We start from the raw sequence: 19,837 nt of genomic DNA, 5'->3' as shown, positions 1-19,837 counted from the left end.
AGTTTGAACAAGAAAATTAATACATATTGCATTATAACCCAATATAACCATTAGACCCGAGAAACATGTTTGAGCAAATACATGTATTTTGTCAATTAAAAAATTTTAAGAACAGTCTTTAGGGGAAGACATTTAGAATATTTGGGGAAGAACAGATAAATGCACCTTACAGAAAAACTACAAATAATTTATATAGATACTCTGCCCTCAAGAAGGAGAACATGAATCCCCATTCCTTCCTTAACTGTGGTTGTTCACACACTTACATAGAATGCAAATTCCTTCCAGAGAGTACTGGGGATGGGAGGCAGTAACTTTACAGTAAAGCAGTCTGACAAACACTACCTCTGCTAGGTGAGCAAGGTCAATATTTTCAGTAATAAATCTTGTTGAGAATATGTACCCTTGATATGAAATGATACATAATAATTTACATCTGTGATTTTCCTCCCCAAAACCCGTAACACCAATCCACTCATAAGAAAAACTCAGCAAAACCCAATAGAGGGCCAGGCATGGTGGAGACTTAGGTGGTTGAGGTAGCAGGATCACAAGTTTGAGGTCAGCCTCAGTGATTTGGTATGGCCCTGAGCAACTAAGCAAGATCCTATCTCTACCCCGCCTTTCCTGTCCTTATTTTGTACTGGAGATTTATCCCCCAGGGGCACTTTACCACTGAGTTGAATCTCCAGCCCTTTTTCTTTTCTTTCTTTCTTTTTTTTTTTTAATTTTGAGACAGGTTTTTCACTGGGTTGCCTAGAGTCTCACTAAGTTCCTGAGGCTGGCCTCCAACTTGCCATCCCCCTGCCTCAGTCTCCCAAGGCACTGGGATTATAGGCATGCGCTACTGCCTGTGGCATGAGAACCTGTTTCATAACAAAAAATAAAAAGAGCTGGGGATATAGCTTAATGATAAGGCACCCTGAATTCCATTGCTAGTACCCAAAACAACAATAAAAAGAAACAAAAACCACCACCACCATCGCCACCACAACAAAAATGATAGAAAGTATAAGTTAAAAAAAAAAAAGCATTGTAACAAAAGTAAAGCCTTCAAAATATATTGAATTCTTTTCAACCTAGAATTCAATATCCAATCATATAAAACCTAAAATCTGATTTCTGAGGAATATCTAATCAAGCATGATGATATAACAAAGACATGTGAGAATATATTTTTAGACATGCAAGGGCTGAAAAAAGTTGCCTCATATTTACCCTTTCATAGGATGCTGTTGGAGAATTAACCATAATCCAGGAAAATAGAACCCAACAGAGACAAATGTGAAAAAGAGATCCAGACCAGAGTTGGATAAAGGACCATACGAGGGAATTCTCTGTATTAGTTTTCTCTGACTGCCATAACAAAGTAGCACAAACTAGGTAGCTTAAAACAACAGCGATTTATTCCCTCAGTCCTAGAAGCTAGAAGTTGAAATCAAAGTGTGCATGGGGTGCACACCTGTAATTTCATTTGAGGCAGCTGAAGCAGGAGGGTCTCAAGTTTGAGGCCAGCCTCAGCAACTTAGAAAGACTCTGTCTCAAAATAAAAAGGGCTAGGGATGTAACTTAGTGGTAAAGCACCCTAGGTTCAATCCCCAGTATTAAAAAATTAAAGATTAAAAAAAAAAAAAAATCAGGTGTAATTGACTCATGTAAACTGCACATGTTCAGAGCACACAATTTATGTGTGTATATGGTATTGGGGATTGAACTCAAGGCCTCATGCAAGAGCATACAATTAAGTTTGGACATATGTATGTACTCATGAAACCCTCATTACAATCAAGATAATGAACATACCCATCATGTGCAAGTTTCCTAGTATCCCTCCATAATCGCTCCCAACTGCTCCTCCTTGCCCCTTCCCAGCAACCTCTAATCCAATATAGTAATATTTTTCCCATTTCACACATGAGAAAACTGAAATGCATGGTGGCTTACTAAACTGCCCAAAGTCATACAGCTTAGTCAGTGGTAGCACTTGGGGTTTTAGTTCAAGTTGAAATATTGGACCTAAAATCCCATCTTGAAAAAGTCTCTTGTCTTCAAAATGCACCATCAGCATATCCATCCCCTGGGCATACAGTATTTTCTTAAAGGCCTATGAAAATGTTTGAGACCTATAGAAAAAGTTTCCAAAATATGGAAACCTACCAACCAACCAAACAAGCTGCTGAAATTAAAAAGCATTCATTTGAATGATTACAAAACTTAATGTTATGCCAACAAGTCACCTTTAACTCATTTCTTTGGTATTCAGAGTTCTAGATTCAGGGGCTGGGGCTGTAGCTCTTAAGCTCAAAGTGTATTTAGCACATACCAACCCTGGGTTCCACCCACAGCACCAAAAGAAAAAAATAACTAAGTTCTAAAGCCAGAGTGTTTAGGTTAGAATGCCATTTTGCCACTTATTATCTATTGACTGGGGACAAGTAACTTCAGCCCCAGGGTTACTCCTCTGTAAAGCAGGACAGTAATATTCACCTCATGGGGTTGGGAGAATTGAACACGTTAATATTTGTGAAGCATTTAAAATAATTCTCACACAGAATAAGTGTTCAATAAATATTAACTATAAAAGCCAGGCTTGGTGAGACGCACTTGAATCCCAGATTCTCCAGAGGCTGAGGCAGGAGGAGTCCAAGTTTGAGGTCAGCAATACAGCTCAGTGGTAGAGCACTTGCTTAGCATGCCAGAGGTGCTGGGTTTGGTGCCCAGCACCACAATCAATAATCAATCAACTCATAAAAATAAAGCAAAATAAAAACTGATTGGCAGCGCACGCCTGTAATCCTAGCAGCTGAGGAGGCTGAGGCAGGAGGATCCTGAGTTCCAGGCCAGTCTCAGCAATTTAGGGAGGGCCTCAGCAACTTAGGGAGACATGGTCCCAAAATAAAAATGACTGGGGCTGTGGCTCAGTGGTTAAGCGCCCCTGGGTTCAATCCCCATTACAAAAATAAAAAATAAAAAATAAAAAAGGGAGAGAGAGAAGAAGAAGAAGAAAGTAAAAGCTTTTCGGTGAGGGGGAACTCAGGAAGCTTGCTGGGTCCTTCCCGGAAAAAACGCCTTCTTTTTCGGGCCAGCTTCCTGGCTGCGGGGCCAGGGAAACCAGCGGAACGCAGGTGTGCGAGGGCGGGGAGCCGGTCGAGCCTGGCCATCGAGGACTGTACGGCCGCGGGGGATCGGTTTGGCGGCGACACTGAACTGCTCGGAGGCCGCCGCAATGCTCCCGTCTTTGCAGGAATCGCTGGATGGGGATGAAAAGGAACTAGAGAGCAGCGAGGAGGGCGGCCCTGCGGAGGAGCGGAAACTCGAGCCGCCGCCCAGCAGCCACTACTGTCTCTACAGCTACCGCGGAAGCAGGTGCCGGCGCCTGGCCTGGCCTGCCCGGCCGCCCCTGCGGTCCCCCTAATCCCCGGGCCCAATGCCCGGCTTTACACCCCTTCCCCGGCCTGGCGGCCTGGCAGCTCCCAAACGCCATCTTCTCCTCTCCCAGCCACGGTCTCTGTCCCGAAGGGCCCTCCAGCTCTCACTCCGTTCTTCTTGGCTACTAGCCTGGACTTCTCTGCCAGGCCTTCCCTAGCCCCTGCTCTCCTACTGACCCTAGGTCATCTCAGCCCGGCTTCTCGCCCCGGCCGTTTATTTAGGACAGTTCCTGCATGCTCAGTAATTTCAATCCCCATCCCTGTCCTCTGGTCACCATTTCCCCACTTTCCCCCGTTTTTGTCACACCCCCCCACCCCGTTTTCTTTGTCCTTGCTGCATCTTTTCTGTCCTCCTGGCTGATGTTCCAGGGGCTCTCTTGGCCCTGCTAATTCTGGTGGTGGTTGTTTTAAAGAGTCGCTTCTTTAATCTATTAGGCCTCTCCTCCACCCCTTAGGTAGCCTGGCGAGAGAAAGGCGCTTGTCAGCTCTGTGTTATGGGTTTTCCCTGTCTTGCAGCAACGCAATAGAGGACCCATGCACTTTAATCTTGCAGTTTTTTACGTGACTCCTTGCACTACCCTTCTTGCAAGGACTCCATCTGATTTGGAGCCCATAATTGATAGCAAAATTGTTGCTTTTTTGGCTTGCAGATTGGCACAGCAACGTGGGGACAGTGATGATGGAAGCCCAAGTGGCACAAATTTGGAAACTCCCTCTGGTGATGATTTCAGGTAAAACCAACTTACCCACACCGTAATGTGTTTCATCTTCTGTGTATCTCTGGCCTGTAGATGTCAGTAGGTACACTATTTCCACTGAATCTCCTCTGAGTCAAACCATCAATTCTTCCTATTCTTTAGGAACCTCTCTCTCATTGGGGCATTCACTGGAGGCTGGGGCAAATCCAAATACTAATACTCTGTGATTAACCAAAAAGAATTATTCTGTTCTTTGGTTAGAACTCCAGTAAAATTTTAAATATCAGGTTGAGATCAAGATTTGAATTTAAGGAGCTGTAGTTGTAGCTCAGTAGTAGAGCACTTGCCTAGCATGTGTGAGGCACTGGGTTCCATCCTCGGCATCACATAAAAATAAATAAATAAAATAAAGGTATTAAAAAATACAATAACATTATGACAGAAAATTTTTTAAAGATTTGAATTTAAACCCTCTCCTCCTCCCTTTGAATATTCTTTTTTTTTTTTTTTTTACTATTTTTTTACTTGTCAGTGTACCTTTATTTTATTTATTTATGTGTGGTGCTGTGAATTGAACCCAGTGCCTCACACACACCTCACAAGCACTCTACCACTGAGCCACAACCCCATCCCTGGATATTCTTTAGTAGCTCCTTTACCATACACTAGAATGGAAATTCCAGGACATTAGGGATTATCTCATTTTTGTCTCCCTGTCTTGTCCCTTGAGTAGTGCCTGGCACAGGATAGATGTTTAATACATTGTTATTAAGTGCATGAATGAATGCACCTTTTTTAATAAAGCACATGTAAAATTAAAGATTTATTAATAAATTTTATATCTGTAAATGTATGAGAAACTATGATGTAATAGTCATAATCATATTTAACCATTTTCCTTTTTTAAAAATATATTTATTTATTTTACAGTAGAATTTTTTTGTTTGTTTGTTTTTTGGTTCTGGGGATTGAACTCGGGGGTACTCAAAACTTAAAAAAACTGCTTAAAACTTAAAACTGCTGAGCCACCTCCCCAGCTTAATTTTGTATTTTATTTAGACACAGGGCATCACTGAGTTGTTTAATGCCTCACTTTTGCTGAGGCTGGCTTTGAACTCGTGATTCACCTGTCTCAGCCTCACAAGCTGCTGGGATTACAGGTGTGTACCACTGCACCCAGTAGTAGAATATATTTTGACATGTTGTACGTGAATGAATTCACATTGCAGTACAAAAATATTGAAAAATGGATGATTTAAGGAATTTTTCAGGTGTCATAATAGTATATACGTAGATATTTTTAAAGTCCAGGGGCTGGGCATGTACTCGGTGGTAGAGCACTTGCCTAGCACTCATGAGGCCCTGGGTTTGCTCCCCTACACCACAAGCAAAACAATCTTCATCTTTTAGGGCTGGGGTTGTGGCTCAGTGGTAGAGTGCTTGCTTCGCATTGAGGCACTGAGTTCAATCCTCAGCACCACATAAATGTAAAACAAAGATATTGTGTCCACTTAAAACTAAAAAATAAATGTTTAAAAAAATCTTCATCTTTTAGAAATACATAGTGAGAAATTAATGCATGAAATCATTTCTGGGACATTGCTGCAAAATTTTCTGGGATGGGGGGAATAATATGTGTGTAAAGATGAAATAAGATGACCATGAGCTGATAACTGTTGAAACTGGATCATGGGAACATGAGAACTTACTGTTCTCTCTACTTTTTTTTATTTAAGTTTTTTAAAAAATATTTATTTATTTTTTAGAAGTAGTTGGACACAATACCTTTATTTTGTTTATTTATTTTTATGTGGTGCTGAGGATCGAACCCAGGGCCTCGCATATGCCAGACCATCGCTCATTGAAGGAGAATGTGCACAGTACTCAATTTTTAAAATACTTCTTTAGTTGTAGATGGACACAATACCTTGATTTCATTTATTTATTTTTATGTGGTGCTGAGGATTGAACCCAGTGCCTCACAGGTGCTAGGCAAGCGTTCTACCATTGAGCTACAAACCCAACCTAGTACTCAATTTTTATATATCAATTATACCTCAATAACGTTGAAAGGAAGAAAAAGAAGAATGTGTGCAGGGATGTGATTATAATGACTGACCAGCAAACTTAAGCTGAGTAAGGAGAAAGTAAGTGAGGAGAGGAGAAACTTGAGGGACTGTCAAAAGAGAATCAGTGGTATGAGATAGAGCGCTTGCCTTATACATGTGAGGCTCTAAGTTCGATCCTCAGCACCACATAAAAATAAAGATTAAAAAAAAATGAAAATGTGTAAATCCTTCAAAAAATAAAAAGAGAATCAGTGGGCTCAAGATTCCAGTGGAAGCCAGGTCCAGTGGTACACGCCTGTAATCCCAGCGGCTCAGGAGGCTGAGGCAGGAAGATCACAAATTCAAAGCCAGCCTCAGCAACAGCGAGGCCCTGAGCCAACTCAATGAGACCCTGTCTCTAAATAAAATACAAAATAGGGCTGGGGATGTAGCTCAGTGTTTGAGTGCCCCTGAGATCTATCTGGTGACCCCTCCCCTCAAAAAAACAGATTCCAGTGGAGTGTCAGGAGTGGTGGAGCATACCTGTAATTCCAGTTACTCAGGAGGCTGAGACAGGAGGATCACAAGTTCCAGGCCAGCCTCAGCAACTTAGTGAGACCCTTTCTCAAAGTAAAAAAAAATTAAAAAGGGCTGGGGATGTATAGTCCAGTGGCAAGTGCCCCTAGTTAACTCCCTAGTACCGAAAAAAAAAAAAAAAAAAAAAAAAGATTCCAGCAGAGTGCCAGTACTGCAGAATTGAATGAGCTGGAGAGAGTAATATTTTAAACTGTTTGATAATAAGTCACACTTGGTGACATACATTCCTAGAGGTCTCATTGTTGTTGTTCAGCTTTCAATCACTGACAAAATAGCTAAAATAATCAACTAAAGGACAAAAGGTTCATTTTGGCTCATGATCTCAGAGGTTTCAGCCCATTGTCTTTGAGTTTCTGGCACTACATCATGGCAGGAGCACATGGTAGAGAGGCCTGTTCACCTAGTGGCTGCTAGGAAGCAAGAGGCGAGAGGGGAGGAGGCCAGGATCTTAATATCCCCATCATGGGCATGCCCCCAGGGAATGCCCCCAATAACCTAATTTTCTCCAACAAGCCCCACCTCTTAAAGGTTCCACTATCTTCCAGTAGCACCAAACTGTTAGCATATGGGCCTTTGGGGCACATTCTAAATCCAGACTATAGCAGTAGCCAGTGGATTAGGTAGGTAACCTTCTTAGGTCCTTAAGGGAGACCCTGGCTTTGGTATCATACTTTCTGACTCACAAGTGTGAATGCCCTAGTCCCCTGGTAAGGAATGTGTGTCTTTCATTTGTTAAGCCTCTCCTTGGTGGATACTAATTTACCATCTGAAGTGGAGCCAGAGCTGCGTAGTTTCATTGCTAAGCGTCTTTCGAAAGGAGCCATCTTTGAAGGGCTGGGTAATGTTGCATCTGTAGAGCTGAGGTAAGTATAAAATGTGCTGTGTCCTGAGTTTTTGTTTCCGAGCTAAATATGAGAAGTAATGAGAAACTCTAAAATTTCTCCTACTAGAACTGCCCGGTGTATTGTTGTTTTCCGAGAGCCCACGTGCTGGGATTCACATGTAAACATTTATGGAATGGGGTTAATTGAACGGGGAGACACTGGCACCTACATGTGCTTTTTGTACTTTGAAGAGTTAATTACTAAAACCAAAATTGTATATTTTACAGTTATAAAGTGTTTTCCCAAACTTTGGAACAATTCTCCTTACAAAGAGGAGATATAGCACTACTTTTGTTTGCATTTTCAAATGAGAAAATAAACTCAGAAAAGTTAAATGGGATGCCTGAGGTTACAGAACTGTTACCTTGATGGAGTTCACATTTAAACATAGGCATTCTCAGTCCAATTCCAGTTGTCTTTCCATTATACTTCTTGATTATGGTTTGCTTTAGATCATGAAGTTGACACACAAGAGTTTGAAGCCATGGCCCAAGCATGAGGCTATGGGGTAAACCTGGAACATGTGCCTGGAGCTTAGTGATTTGTGAAGGTTTGAGGAAGAAGAGGAATATGCTTATTTTTTTTTTGCTTTTTTTTTTTTTAATTTATTCTTTTTAGACGTACATGACTGTAAAGTGTATTTTGACATATTATACATACTTGGAGTATTACTTCCCATTCTTGTGGTTGTACATGATGTGGAATTACACTGGTGTTCATATATGAACACAGGAAAGTTATGTCCAATTCATTTTACTGTCTTTCTTATTCCTGTCCCCCTCCCTTCCCTTCATTCCCCTTGGTCTAATCCAAAGTACTTCTATTCTTCCCTTGCCCTCTTGCCCCCATTGTGTGTTAGAATCCACATATCAGAGAGTACATTCAGCCTTTCGCTTTTTGAGATTGGCTTATTTCACTTAGCACAATAGTCTCCAGTTCCATCCATTTACCAGCAAATGCCATAATTTCAAGGAATATGTTTATATTCATGTAAATATGTGTATACCTTGAACAAGAGTGAAATTTGCACACAACCCAGGAGAATTCAAAGAAAAGTTTGTGTTAGGGACTGCTTTCACCAAAGCCCATCTGGGGTGTACAATCATGTTCCCTCTGCTGTTAAGAGTAAACTGACAAGTCTGGGAAGCTCTGAAGAAGTGGGCAGTCTAAAGGTGTTGCTAGATCAAGCTGCAGAGCAGGGCTGGGGTTGTGGCTCAGCGGTAGAGCACTTGCCTAGCACATGCGAGGCCCTGGGTTCGATCCTCAGCACCACATAAAAATAAATAAAGATATTGTGTTCAATTACAACTAAAAAAAACTATTAAAAAATAAATAAATAAAGATGCAGCCCAGTCCACAGAATAAGATGCCTGAGTTATCAAAATATTATATTTTACTCTTTTCTTTTTCAGAATTCCAGGTTATCGAGTTGGTTGTTATTATTGTCTTTTCCAACAAGGAAAACTGCTTCCTGAAACAGCAACAGTGGGCTCTGAATATAACCCTACAGAGTATGTGGTCTGTTTTTTAGGAGGTTCTGAAAAAGGCCTTGAGCTATATCCTTTCTTTGGTCTAAGGGAATCAGGAAGGAGAATGTGGGAAGGCAAGTGGAGGAGTTATCTACTACCCTCCCCAAGCTTCTCTGCCTTTATGTATGTGCTTGAATTTCATACTTCCTGTGGCCATTTGCCTTGGCTTGTTCTAATTTACAGTCTACATTATTTGAGCAATCTCACATTTCCTGTGTGAGATAAGACATTGTCTTGATTATTCATTCTTTATTACTTCCTTAAGAACATACTTTCAGGCTTGAACTGGACAAGTACATTCAAGGGCTAAAAAATAACATGAACTGTGAGGTAAGATGATAGATTTAAAATTTTGTAAGACTGAAATGATTAACCAACCACGACTTTTGTACTTGTCAAGTCATATAGGAAGATAGAAAGACACCTGAATTCTAAAAACTTGACCTTGTAGGCTAGTAGACTGGTGATTTTTAAGGAAAGGAGGGAACATAGTCCTATAATTGTTGAAAGTTTCACAAGACTGCTTGCGATGAATTACTCCTATGAAGACTTCTACCTGTTAAATTCAATAGCATGTCTGGAGAGGAAGAGGATACACCTTTACTGATTTCTAAGCACATAAGATTTATATTCTGGTCAGAACTAATTGTCTGTGCAGCCTTTGGCACCAGAGACATGCTGTGCAATAGTATAGCTGTCTTTGGACTTAACATCAAAGATTTTTAGAAATACTGCATTTTTATTCATCAATCCTTTATGAATTAGATATCTCCAAATTGACTAATTTATCCAAACTTTTTTAAAAGCTATGCTTTCAACTTGGAGCAGTTGTTGAAGTTATGACTCAAAAATTTATCACCCATTATCCATAGCAATAGTTCCTTTTACTTGTCATGTACTTCTATGATACTGCAAGAGGAAAGGAAGGATCCGTTTAGGGGTGAGCCAGGGATTCAAGTCTGGGGATGTTGCTTTCCCAGACTGAAGCTTCTTCCTATGTGACACTAGTCTTCAGAAAGCAGCACAGCCGAAAGCCAGATGTGTTCATGGTGGCATGTCTGACAACAAGTGGGCTTTGAGTGTTTTGATGGGTTGTTGTTTCTTCTTAACTTTTTCCTTTTTTTTTTTTTGATACTAAGGATTGAAACCAGGGCTGAACTTTTTGAGTACAAACGAATTATCTATTTACATTCCTTTAGTCAGTAGTCAATAAGTCTTGCTATGCATGTTCTAGACACTATGCCAGGTGCTGAGGCAGTGAGGATTATTAAGAGAGAACTTCCAATGTAGTAGGGAGGGATAGCCATGTGAATGCCCAACTCTTCCCAGTGAGGAATAGCATAGAACTCTACTAATTCAAATTCCCAGGAAAGCTATATCACAATTCCTTTTTTTTAACTGGTGGTGTTAGCTTTTAAAAAAAAACGAGGTGTCTGTTCCAGTTTTCACTGTCAAGAGTACAGTGAAGAAAATGTTTTGAGTCCACTAATAGGAAGGCTTATGCGGTATTAAAGCAAATAATTTCTCTCTTGATCTAGGAAGGGGGCCTGGAAAACCATACCAAGGCTTATCTGAACAGCTGGTTTGAGGATGTTGTTTGCCCAATCCAAAGGGTTGTTCTTCTTTTTCAGGAGAAACTTACTTTTCTGCTACATGCGGTATGTATTGCCCAAACAAGAGCATTTCCTTAATCAAGAATCACTTTGGCAGAGTTTTTATGATATGGGGAGTGAATCCAGGGCCTTGTGCTTGCCAGGCAAGTGCTGCACCACTGAGCTACATCCCCAACCCTTTTTTTGTTTTTGTTTTTAAGATAGGGTCTCTAAGTCCAGGCCAGCCTTGAAGTTGCAATTCTCTTGCCTCAGACTCCCAAGTATCTGATATTACAAGTGTGCACCATCCTGGCTAGAGTTTGGGTTATCTGGAGACAAATCACTTTCTGTGAATATTTCTTTTTCCCCTGAATATTCATTTAAACTATGCTTGCTGTCAGGGTAGAGCACACTTAATTTATTCAGATCTAGAAGATTATATTACAAAGGTAAAACTGAATTGCAAATGCCTACTGAGTCTTCCTAATAGGATAAAACATTTTTAAATAATTACTTTTTGAACTGATCTAAGAGAGGTAATTTCCAAAACATTTTGAAAAGGAAAACAAAATTATAAAGTGATTTTAACTATACAAAAATATTAGCAAGGAGCTGCTAAACCAGCTGCTAAACCATCTCTCTCTGGAGAGCTTGTGGGCTATGCCCATCAGTCATTGTCTAGTAAAGTGGTTACTGGGAATGGTAACATTTAGTCATGAGTGGCTGCTCAATAAGGGAAACTGGAAGACATATCAATCAGGCTTTATTTTTCTCTCATAGGCTTTGAGTTATACTCCTGTTGAGGTTAAAGAATCAGATGAAAAAACAAAGAGAGACATTAACAGGTAAAGAACATAGTTTTTGCAGAGAGAATCTTTTCCACAGCAAGCCTGACTTATACGTTTTTAAACCCTCCCCCTTCCAGTGCAGAATGATTTAGTTTTCTCCCTCCCATAGTCCAATACTGTTTGTGAAAAAAGTCTGTGTGTTTGGCAGGTTTCTGAGTGTGGCCAGTCTTCAGGGACTAATTCATGAAGGCACCATGACATCTTTGTGCATGGCCATGACAGAAGAGCAGCATAAGTCTGTAGTCATCGATTGCAGTGGCTCCCAGCCTCAGTTCTCCAATGCAGGTGAGCCATAAACTCTGGACCTCTTTTGAGGTCCTCTTTTTGCATTGAGAATAAAGGATACAAACATCCTTCTTGCCTTGTACAATTTTTCATGGCTATCCCAAGCTTGCTAAAAACAATAGTAATTCTAGAAACATGGAAATTAAGTCATGCCTAGAAATTCCATTCTTAGATATACAGAGAAACTCATATATGTGCACAAGAAGATGAATACAAAAATATTCATGAAAACATTATTTAAAATTATAAAAAATTGGAAATCAATGTGTACAGCAAGAATTTGATACACTGGTATTGCATGCTATGGGACATTATAGAGCAGTTGAAAATGAATGTACCAGAGATGACATATGTTAGTATAGCTCTCAAACATATTATTCAGTGAAAAACCACTAAAAAAATACATAAAGGACTGGGCATGGTGGCGCATGCCTGTAATCCCAGCAACTCATGAGGCTGAGGTAGGAGGATCATAAGTTCAAGACCGGCCTTAGCAAATTAGAGAGGGCTTAAGCAACTTAGCGAGACCGTGTTTCAAAAAATAAAAAGGGCTGGGGATGTGACTCAGTGGTCAAATGCCCATGGGTTCAGGTTCAATCCCTGGTACCAAAAAAAAAAACATAAAGGTTTTTACATACGCAAAATAATAACTTAGAGATACAAAGGGATATAGCAAAAGTTTTAGAGAAATATATGGGAATCATAATCCTTTCTGATGGGAAAGAAGGGGCTATGATTTAAACACACTTGAAGGTGGGGGTGCTTCAGCCCTCTTCATATTTCTTAGCCATATGGGGAGCACACTAGTTTTTAGATCACTATAAAAGTCATTACAAATAAATATGATAAAAAATTTAATATTTGAAAAGTTCAGTATAAATGTTGTTATAAAGAAATAACTGTCTTGGGGCTATGGTTGTGGCTCAGTGGTAGAGCTCACCTAGCACGTGCAAGGCCCTGGGTTCGATCCTCAGCACCACATAAAAATAAAATAAAGATATTGTGTCCAACTACAACTAAAAGAAATTTAAAAAGGGGAAAAAAAAGAAATAACTGTCTTGTAGGATAGCATTTTTATTTATTTAATTTCTCTAAATATTTTGTAGGAAGCAACCGGTTTTGCGAGGATTGGATGCAGGCTTTCTTAAATGGTGCTGAAGGGGGTAACCCTTTTCTTTTCCGACAAGTACTGGAGAACTTTAAATTAAAGGTAATTAATTGACTGTGTGCCAAGGGCCACATACAGTTTTTTGTCTGCATTTTAATTAGTACCCGTGATAGAATAATAAATCTGTTTTGCAGTTGTGATGTCTATTAAACAAGATGTTCTTAAAACGAATCATCAGAAGGCTTTTAATTTTTCAGTAGCTTCTGCATACATATAATTTCATCACTTCCAATAAATTGGGTTGAAAGCTTGCTTTTATTTAAGGAAGCTTACTGATGTATTTTAGTTGCAAAGCACACACACAAAAAAAAGTGGTTCAAAATTCTGACGGGAGTGTTTTCACCTTATTTAGGAGATTTTTAAGTATTTTTACTTACATATGAGATTTTGCTCTGCCAAGGGTAAAGCATTTTAACAATAAAGATGATAGAAATGTTTAAGATGAAAAGCAAACAATCTAGAACATATATTGAGTTCTCAGCTGGATAGGAGATATTTTTCAAGCTTCATTATTATCCCACTACACACATATTTAACTAGGTAATCTTTTTCTAGGCCATACAAGACACAAACAATTTGAAGAGATTTATCCGACAGGCAGAAATGAATCATTATGCTTTGTTTAAATGTTACATGTTCCTAAAGAACTGTGGTAGTGGAGATATCCTTTTGAAGATTGTTAAAGTGGAACACGAAGAAATGCCTGAAGCCAAAAATGTGGTAGCTGTCCTTGAAGAATTCATGAAAGAAGCTCTTGCCCAAGGTTTTTGATCATGTTTGAGACAACTACTTCGTGAAGTTGTATATTCAAGCCTTGGCGTTTGAAATTGCAGTTGTTAATAATTGTTCATAGGATTACTGTTTAGGATTATTTGAATTATACCAGATTGTTTTTTCTTTTTGTATTTAAAAATTTTAACTTAATTAAACATAAAAATCTGAGGAATATCTTCATTGAGTCCTACATCGATATGTGTGTTAGAATTGTGGAATTTTGGTCTATTGTTGCTCCCATAAATTCTAAACTTCAAAAATGTGTTGCCTAAGTGGACATGGTGATGATGCACACCTGTAATCCCAGTGGCTGGGGAGTTTAAGGTAGAAGGATCACTAAGTTCAAAGCCAGCCTCAGTCACTTAGTGAGGGCCCTAAGCAACATAGCAAGACTGTCTCTAAATTAAATATAAAAATGGCTGGGGATATGGCACAATGGTTAAGCATCCCTGGGTTCAATCCCTGTTACCAAAAATAAATAAATAATAAAAAAGAAATGTGTTGCCTCAGAAACTTCAGAGATGATTTTGCGGCTTCTCTCAAAAGTTTGCTGCAGTATTTACAATTTTTCTTCTCAGAAAAAAATTCATAGCACTTTTTTTCTCAATAGATTATAGCTTCTTTTTTAAATACGTAATTCCAGTCACAGAAAGATTAGTACCACTACACCATTTCATAGATTTGTGCATCTTGCATCCTGCAGGTACCTGATATAGTTTTTTTTTTGGTCTGATTAATAGTTGGCTTGGATGATGAAGCCAGCTTTTAAGTCAATATGCAAACAAATCATAAGTATATAAGAAATTACATAAGCTTCAAAAATAGATGCACTAGCTGCAAGATAAAACGTTAGCTCTGATGGAAAGCGGCTGCAGAACTGGCGCCCACCCGTCACCACTTTTCTTCATTAATTTGTCCACAGATAGTTGCCAGTATTTTTTTTCTTTTAGATGAAAATGCCAGAGTTTTTAAATAGTGTGAAGAAATAAAGTACATAAGTTTTACAAACAAACTGTAAGATAAGGAATGCAAACAGAGATTCTTCGTATCAGAGTTATTCATTGATTTTAGTTTTTGTATATTTATTACAAACCTCAGATTGTTTTACTCTGAATCAATTCACAGTGCCCTCAGCTAGCCATTTATAATTCCCATGGAAGCCAACGGTAGCTACACACATATTTGTTCTGCATAGCTCTTTAATAAATTCATTTGATAATGATTTTTGTTTAGAAGATCAGAAGTCTTATGTTCTCACTGCCTTCAGGACGTTCAGAGGAACACAAGCCTGTAAAACTGAGCAACTCATAAATGGCTGTAAATTCATGTTAAGTGCTGAGTTTTAACTTTCAAAATGACCGACAATGGCCTTCTGCTTTCTCCTCTACAGAAGTAAGTCTAGGAACATGACTCACCAAGCCCTTACTTTTTGTTTAACGAGAAATACAATTCAGGATCTTCATAAATGCTTTCATATGGTTTTAAAGTTTAATAACAGATTATAGGCAGTATGGAAAAAAAATCTGAGCAGCATTTTTTAAAAAATATTTATTTTTTAGGTGTAGATGGACACAACACAATGCCTTTATTTTTATGTGGTGCTGAGGATCGAACCCCGGTCCCGCCCGTGCTAGGCGAATGCTCTACCACTGAGCCACAATCCCAGCCCCTAAGTAGCATTTTTTATAAAAGTATTCAGGATGACTATGGAAGATCTGCAATTTTATGACACTATCTTGGAATCTCTAGAATCTTTTTTTGTTTTGTTTTGTTTTCTATCTTTTTCTAATGCACTTGGTTGTCCATTTGGAAGTTAGGTTTTTAAATAAACAACATGTTGAGTCTGGAAAATATAGTTTTAATTTTCAAATTTATATGCCATTCAAGAGTCCATGTTGTAAATGGCTGTTAAAAGCAAATGCTTGGCACAGTGGTGCATGTTTTAATCCCAGCGACTTGGGGAGACTGAGGCAGGAGGATCACAAGTTCAAGGCCAGCCTGAGCAACTTAGCAAAACCATAGGGTCTCAAAGGGCTGAGGATTATATCCCAGTAGAAAAGTATCCCTGGATTCAATCCCTAGTACTACAATAGTAAAATAATGATAAAGCAAATGTATTACATGTTTCAACTTACTTACAGATATAGGCAAGGTATAACCATATCATCTGTTTGTATATATATACTCACTATATATTACAGTTGTAGACAGTAGTCATTTTTAAAAGTCTGACATTCTGTGTCACTATTATAGACAGAATGATGTTATGAAATTGGATACTGTGTTGATCATGAGAAGAAACTCAGAGCTCATGACAAGAAATGAGTATTTCTATCCAAATTTAAATAAGCTAATGTATTAATGTTTAAAGTTGTACAAAGTGCCAGGTGTGGTGGCACAAACCTGTAGTCCTGGCTACTGAGGCTGAAGGAGGGCAATTGCAATTTTGAGACTAGCCTGGGAAATTAGTGAGACCCTGTTTCAAAATTAAAAAATAAAAAGGGCTGGGATGTAGCTCAGTAGTAAAGTACTCCTGAGTTCAATCCACAGTACCCCCCCCCCAAAAAAAGTAATAAAGTTGTAAAAAGTATTTGTTCAGACAGGAATAAATTTATGTATTATTTATGTGGTATACACACAGATAAAATGTATGTTTATCATGTACCCAAAATAGTCTGTTTATCTGTAATTATATTTGTAATAAAACTTAGCTTCTAATCAAGATAGCCATTTTTACTTCATGAGCTCAATTCTCAGGCCTTACCCTTGAATTAATTCCCAGAAAGTTTGTGGGGAACTTGTTATGCTAAGAATGTGTTGGAGAAAATCAAATCACCTGCTGAGATACACCTTTCTGCATCCTGCCCCAGGAAGTGTAAGAGCAATTTTTATCACAATATTTTATTCACTGTCCAGTAAAGTTATATCTGTAGAATACAATAGCCCAAGTCATGTCCTCTCACTCTTATTATTTTTAAAATATATTTTTAGTTGTAGTTGGGACACGATACCTTTATTTATTTTTATACGTTGCCGAGGATCAAACCCAGGGTCTTGAATGTGCTAGGCGAGCGTTCTACCGCCTAGCCACAATCGCAGCCCTCACTCTTACTATTAACTGTGACAATGCCTGTCCTTTACCAGAGGATCACTTATAGCAGATGCTAGGCGAGACTGCAGACTTCTCAGAAATGAGATTCAGTCTCTGGGACCAAGTTGTCCTAACCATGTGCCTTCTCATGGCTTCAATGCATTCTTCTACTTGGTGGTCTCAGAGGGCAGCTGCGTTCTCTAACTGGTGAAGTTCCTAACTGCCTCAGAGACTTTGAATCATGTGGACAGATTGCTGAGGTGGCATAAATGCCAAGATTCTGGAAATCAGGGTTAACGGAGAGCAGTAATGGATCGACAGCTGTGGGGTTTCTTGCGAGCTACTTCTGGGAGGGCTAACAAAGTGGAGGGCCTATTGAGTGAACTCCAAGCAAATGATCCAAGGTTCCTTATTGTTACTGAATGGCCATGGCCCTAATGCAATGAGGTTTGCCCTTTAAATAAATACCCTGACACGTCTACATGGTTAGTGTCTTTAAAGTCCCATAAAATATCTGAGGGCTGAGAGCATGGAACCAGACATCTTGGGTTACCTTCCCCTTGTGTACAACCACGGGGATGTTTTTATCCTCTTCACATAAAGTGGCTGTGATCTACTCCAGTGGCTAGCTCGTAGTAGGTGTTCAGTAAAATTGTTTTTGTTTTCTTCCTTTCAGTTCTGGGAATTGAACCCAGGGGCACTCAAACACTGAGTTACATCTCCCTTATTTTTTATTTTTGAGACAGGTTGCTTAGGGTCTTGCTAAGTTGCTGAGGCTGGCCTCAAATTTGCAGTCCTCCTGCTTCAGCCTCCCAAGCCACTGGAATTTCAGGCATGTGTCACCACACCTGGCAAAAATATTTTTTTATTGTTTTTATTTTTGTAGTGCTGGGGATTGAACCCTGGACTTTGCACATGCCAGGCAAGCATTTTACCACTGAGTCATATCTCTAGCACTGTTTTCATTTCTTAATTATCTCATTATTATTATACCTTGTTAAGTTATTGGAAAAGGGCTGGGGATGTGGCTCAGGCGGTAGCGTGCTTGCCTGGCATGCGTGCGGCCCGGGTTCCATCCTCAGCACCACATACAGACAAAGATGTTGTGTCCGCCAAATACTAAAAAATAAATATTAAAAAAATTCTCTCTCTCTCTCCCTCTCTCTTTCTTTAAAAAAAAAAAAAAAAGTTATTGGAAAAATGAGAATCTGATAGAAGGAAGGAACCAGAATAGTAAAAAGTGAAATGGAAGAAGGCCTAACCTCTTCAAGGAGCTTGCCTTGAAATGCCTCAAATACTGGAGCCTGGCATTGACCCAATGGAACACCTGTGCTCTGATAGGGTCTGATTTTCCTTCTAGGGAAGTCAGTTATCCACACTCCAGATAGAAGTGATTCCTTTGACTGTTAAGCCTGAACCACACTCTTTGTTCTGGGGTGGCTTCTGCAGCATTTAGAAATATTTTAAAATAATACACAGGAAACTGACCTGAAAGAATACTTGGGAGAGACAACCCTCTTGATGAATTTAACAGGACAGTTTAATCCTCAAACCAGAAGTTAACAGAATGACAACAGGACATACACTGGCCCCGATTTAGAGAAGTTAGTGGAAACTCCACTTTCTCAGGCCTCATCCACTCAAAGCCAGCTTGACAGTTTCTCTTCCTGACCTGGACTCCACCCCTAACTGTCAAGCTCCTTCCTTTTCTGTCTGTGAACTCAGCTTACCCTCCTAACCCTGAGAACATCCCATTCCTCAAGGCTAGGATGCTGATGGCCCCAAGAAGGACCTGAAGACTAGTCTTCAAGATGAAGAAGGAATCCCGAGGACATTTCAAAGATTTCATGATGATGATTACAGTATGAATCTGTCCTAGGGATACATGAGTGGAAGGGAAGGCCGGGGGCACCCACCAGGACACTGGCTTAGAGGTTCCTGACCTGAAGCCAGGAGTGACTTTCCTCATCCACTGCCACCCACCTCAAAAATCATCCACAAAATCGTCTTTGTATATGCATTTGATGGGAAGAGCAATCAGGGCTTTCACCAACCACTGAAATGAGCTCAGCAATTCAGTAAAGTTGAAGAAAGAAACACTGGCACCAACCCCCCATGCTCCCTCCATGTTTATGAACTGCCAATCCCCCACCACTGTCCCTCACCGTCTCCCACCCACCCTGACCCAGGCCCAGACAAAAACAGGTTCCCGTACCAGCCCTCAGGACACATCCTGAATAACCAATGACTTAAAAAAAAAAATCTTTAATGGAATCTGTGCTCAAATAATATGTTACAACAAAAATATACAGAATGTACACAATACAAAAATATTTAGAAACCAACATTGCAGTTTGTTTTTTTTCTTTTTTCCTCCCACTTACTCAAGTCCTGGGGCGGTGGGGGTGGGGGGGCAGTTCACTGTTGGGCACTGTTTTTAAGGCAGAGGAGAATCGGCCAGTGCTTTGCAGCCAGCTTGGGAGCAACACCCATGATGCGGGAGAGGGATTCCCCGCATCGCATCTGCACTCTGGAGGAAAGTCCTGGTGTGGTGAGCAGTGGTTCCCCTAATGCTCTGGGCAATAATGGTTCTCATGGAAATTGAGAGTCCCATTAGCTGCCAAAAGAGCCTCATTAGGGAGTTTTTCCTAATTAAAAAAAACGAATGATGAATGGTGTCATTAAAGTGAAATCTCTCCTTTGAAGGCCTGTTTTCCCTTCCCCAGTTTGAGATTCCTCTCCAGTTTAAGGAGCCAGGCGCCTGTGGCCGCTGTCTGGGGATTCCCCAGCTCTCAATTTCCGTGCTCCAGGACAGACAGGCGGACCTCCCTCCAGTAGCCTGAAGATGTACCCGTCGTCTACTGCCCAGCGTCCTGGCTGGTAGCCATACAGGAG

The 19,837-nt window shown here is 39.9% G+C and overlaps 1 protein-coding gene across 2 annotated transcripts; it reads left to right on the top strand.

Annotated features, from left to right (window-relative positions):
* Positions 1 to 3,118: 3,118 nt before the first annotated feature.
* C17H17orf75 (chromosome 17 C17orf75 homolog) lies at positions 3,119 to 19,269 on the top strand. Of its 2 annotated transcripts, none has more exons than XM_027924195.2 (10): positions 3,119 to 3,366; positions 4,079 to 4,159; positions 7,509 to 7,634; positions 9,068 to 9,211; positions 9,457 to 9,514; positions 10,723 to 10,842; positions 11,557 to 11,621; positions 11,773 to 11,909; positions 13,016 to 13,119; positions 18,132 to 19,269. In XM_027924195.2, the coding sequence occupies exons 1-10, from the start codon at positions 3,227 to 3,229 to the stop codon at positions 18,144 to 18,146; spliced, it is 990 nt and encodes a 329-aa protein (XP_027779996.1). In that variant the 5' UTR covers positions 3,119 to 3,226; the 3' UTR covers positions 18,147 to 19,269. The 2 variants fall into 2 exon arrangements, with proteins under 2 accessions (XP_027779996.1, XP_027779994.1); XM_027924193.2 differs by lacking the exon at positions 18,132 to 19,269 and adding an exon at positions 13,633 to 14,031 and having other exon boundaries at positions 3,121 to 3,366.
* Positions 19,270 to 19,837: the final 568 nt, after the last annotated feature.

The sequence above is a fragment of the Marmota flaviventris genome, chromosome 17, assembly GCF_047511675.1.
Source record: "Marmota flaviventris isolate mMarFla1 chromosome 17, mMarFla1.hap1, whole genome shotgun sequence".
Taxonomy (NCBI): Eukaryota; Metazoa; Chordata; class Mammalia; order Rodentia; family Sciuridae; genus Marmota; species Marmota flaviventris.
This window is presented reverse-complemented; position numbering and strand designations above follow the sequence as displayed.

What these genes read in the sequence shown, in the direction of transcription:
- C17H17orf75 (XM_027924193.2), top strand. Translation starts at nt 3,227, where the DNA reads ATGCTCCCGTCTTTGCAGGAATCGCTGGATGGGGATGAAAAGGAACTA. An exon ending in CCCTCTGGTGATGATTTCAG is followed by an intron (nt 4,160 to 7,508) that starts GTAAAACCAACT and finishes TCATTTGTTAAG; the next exon opens with CCTCTCCTTGGTGGATACTA. An exon ending in TTACTTTTCTGCTACATGCG is followed by an intron (nt 10,843 to 11,556) that starts GTATGTATTGCC and finishes TTTCTCTCATAG; the next exon opens with GCTTTGAGTTATACTCCTGT.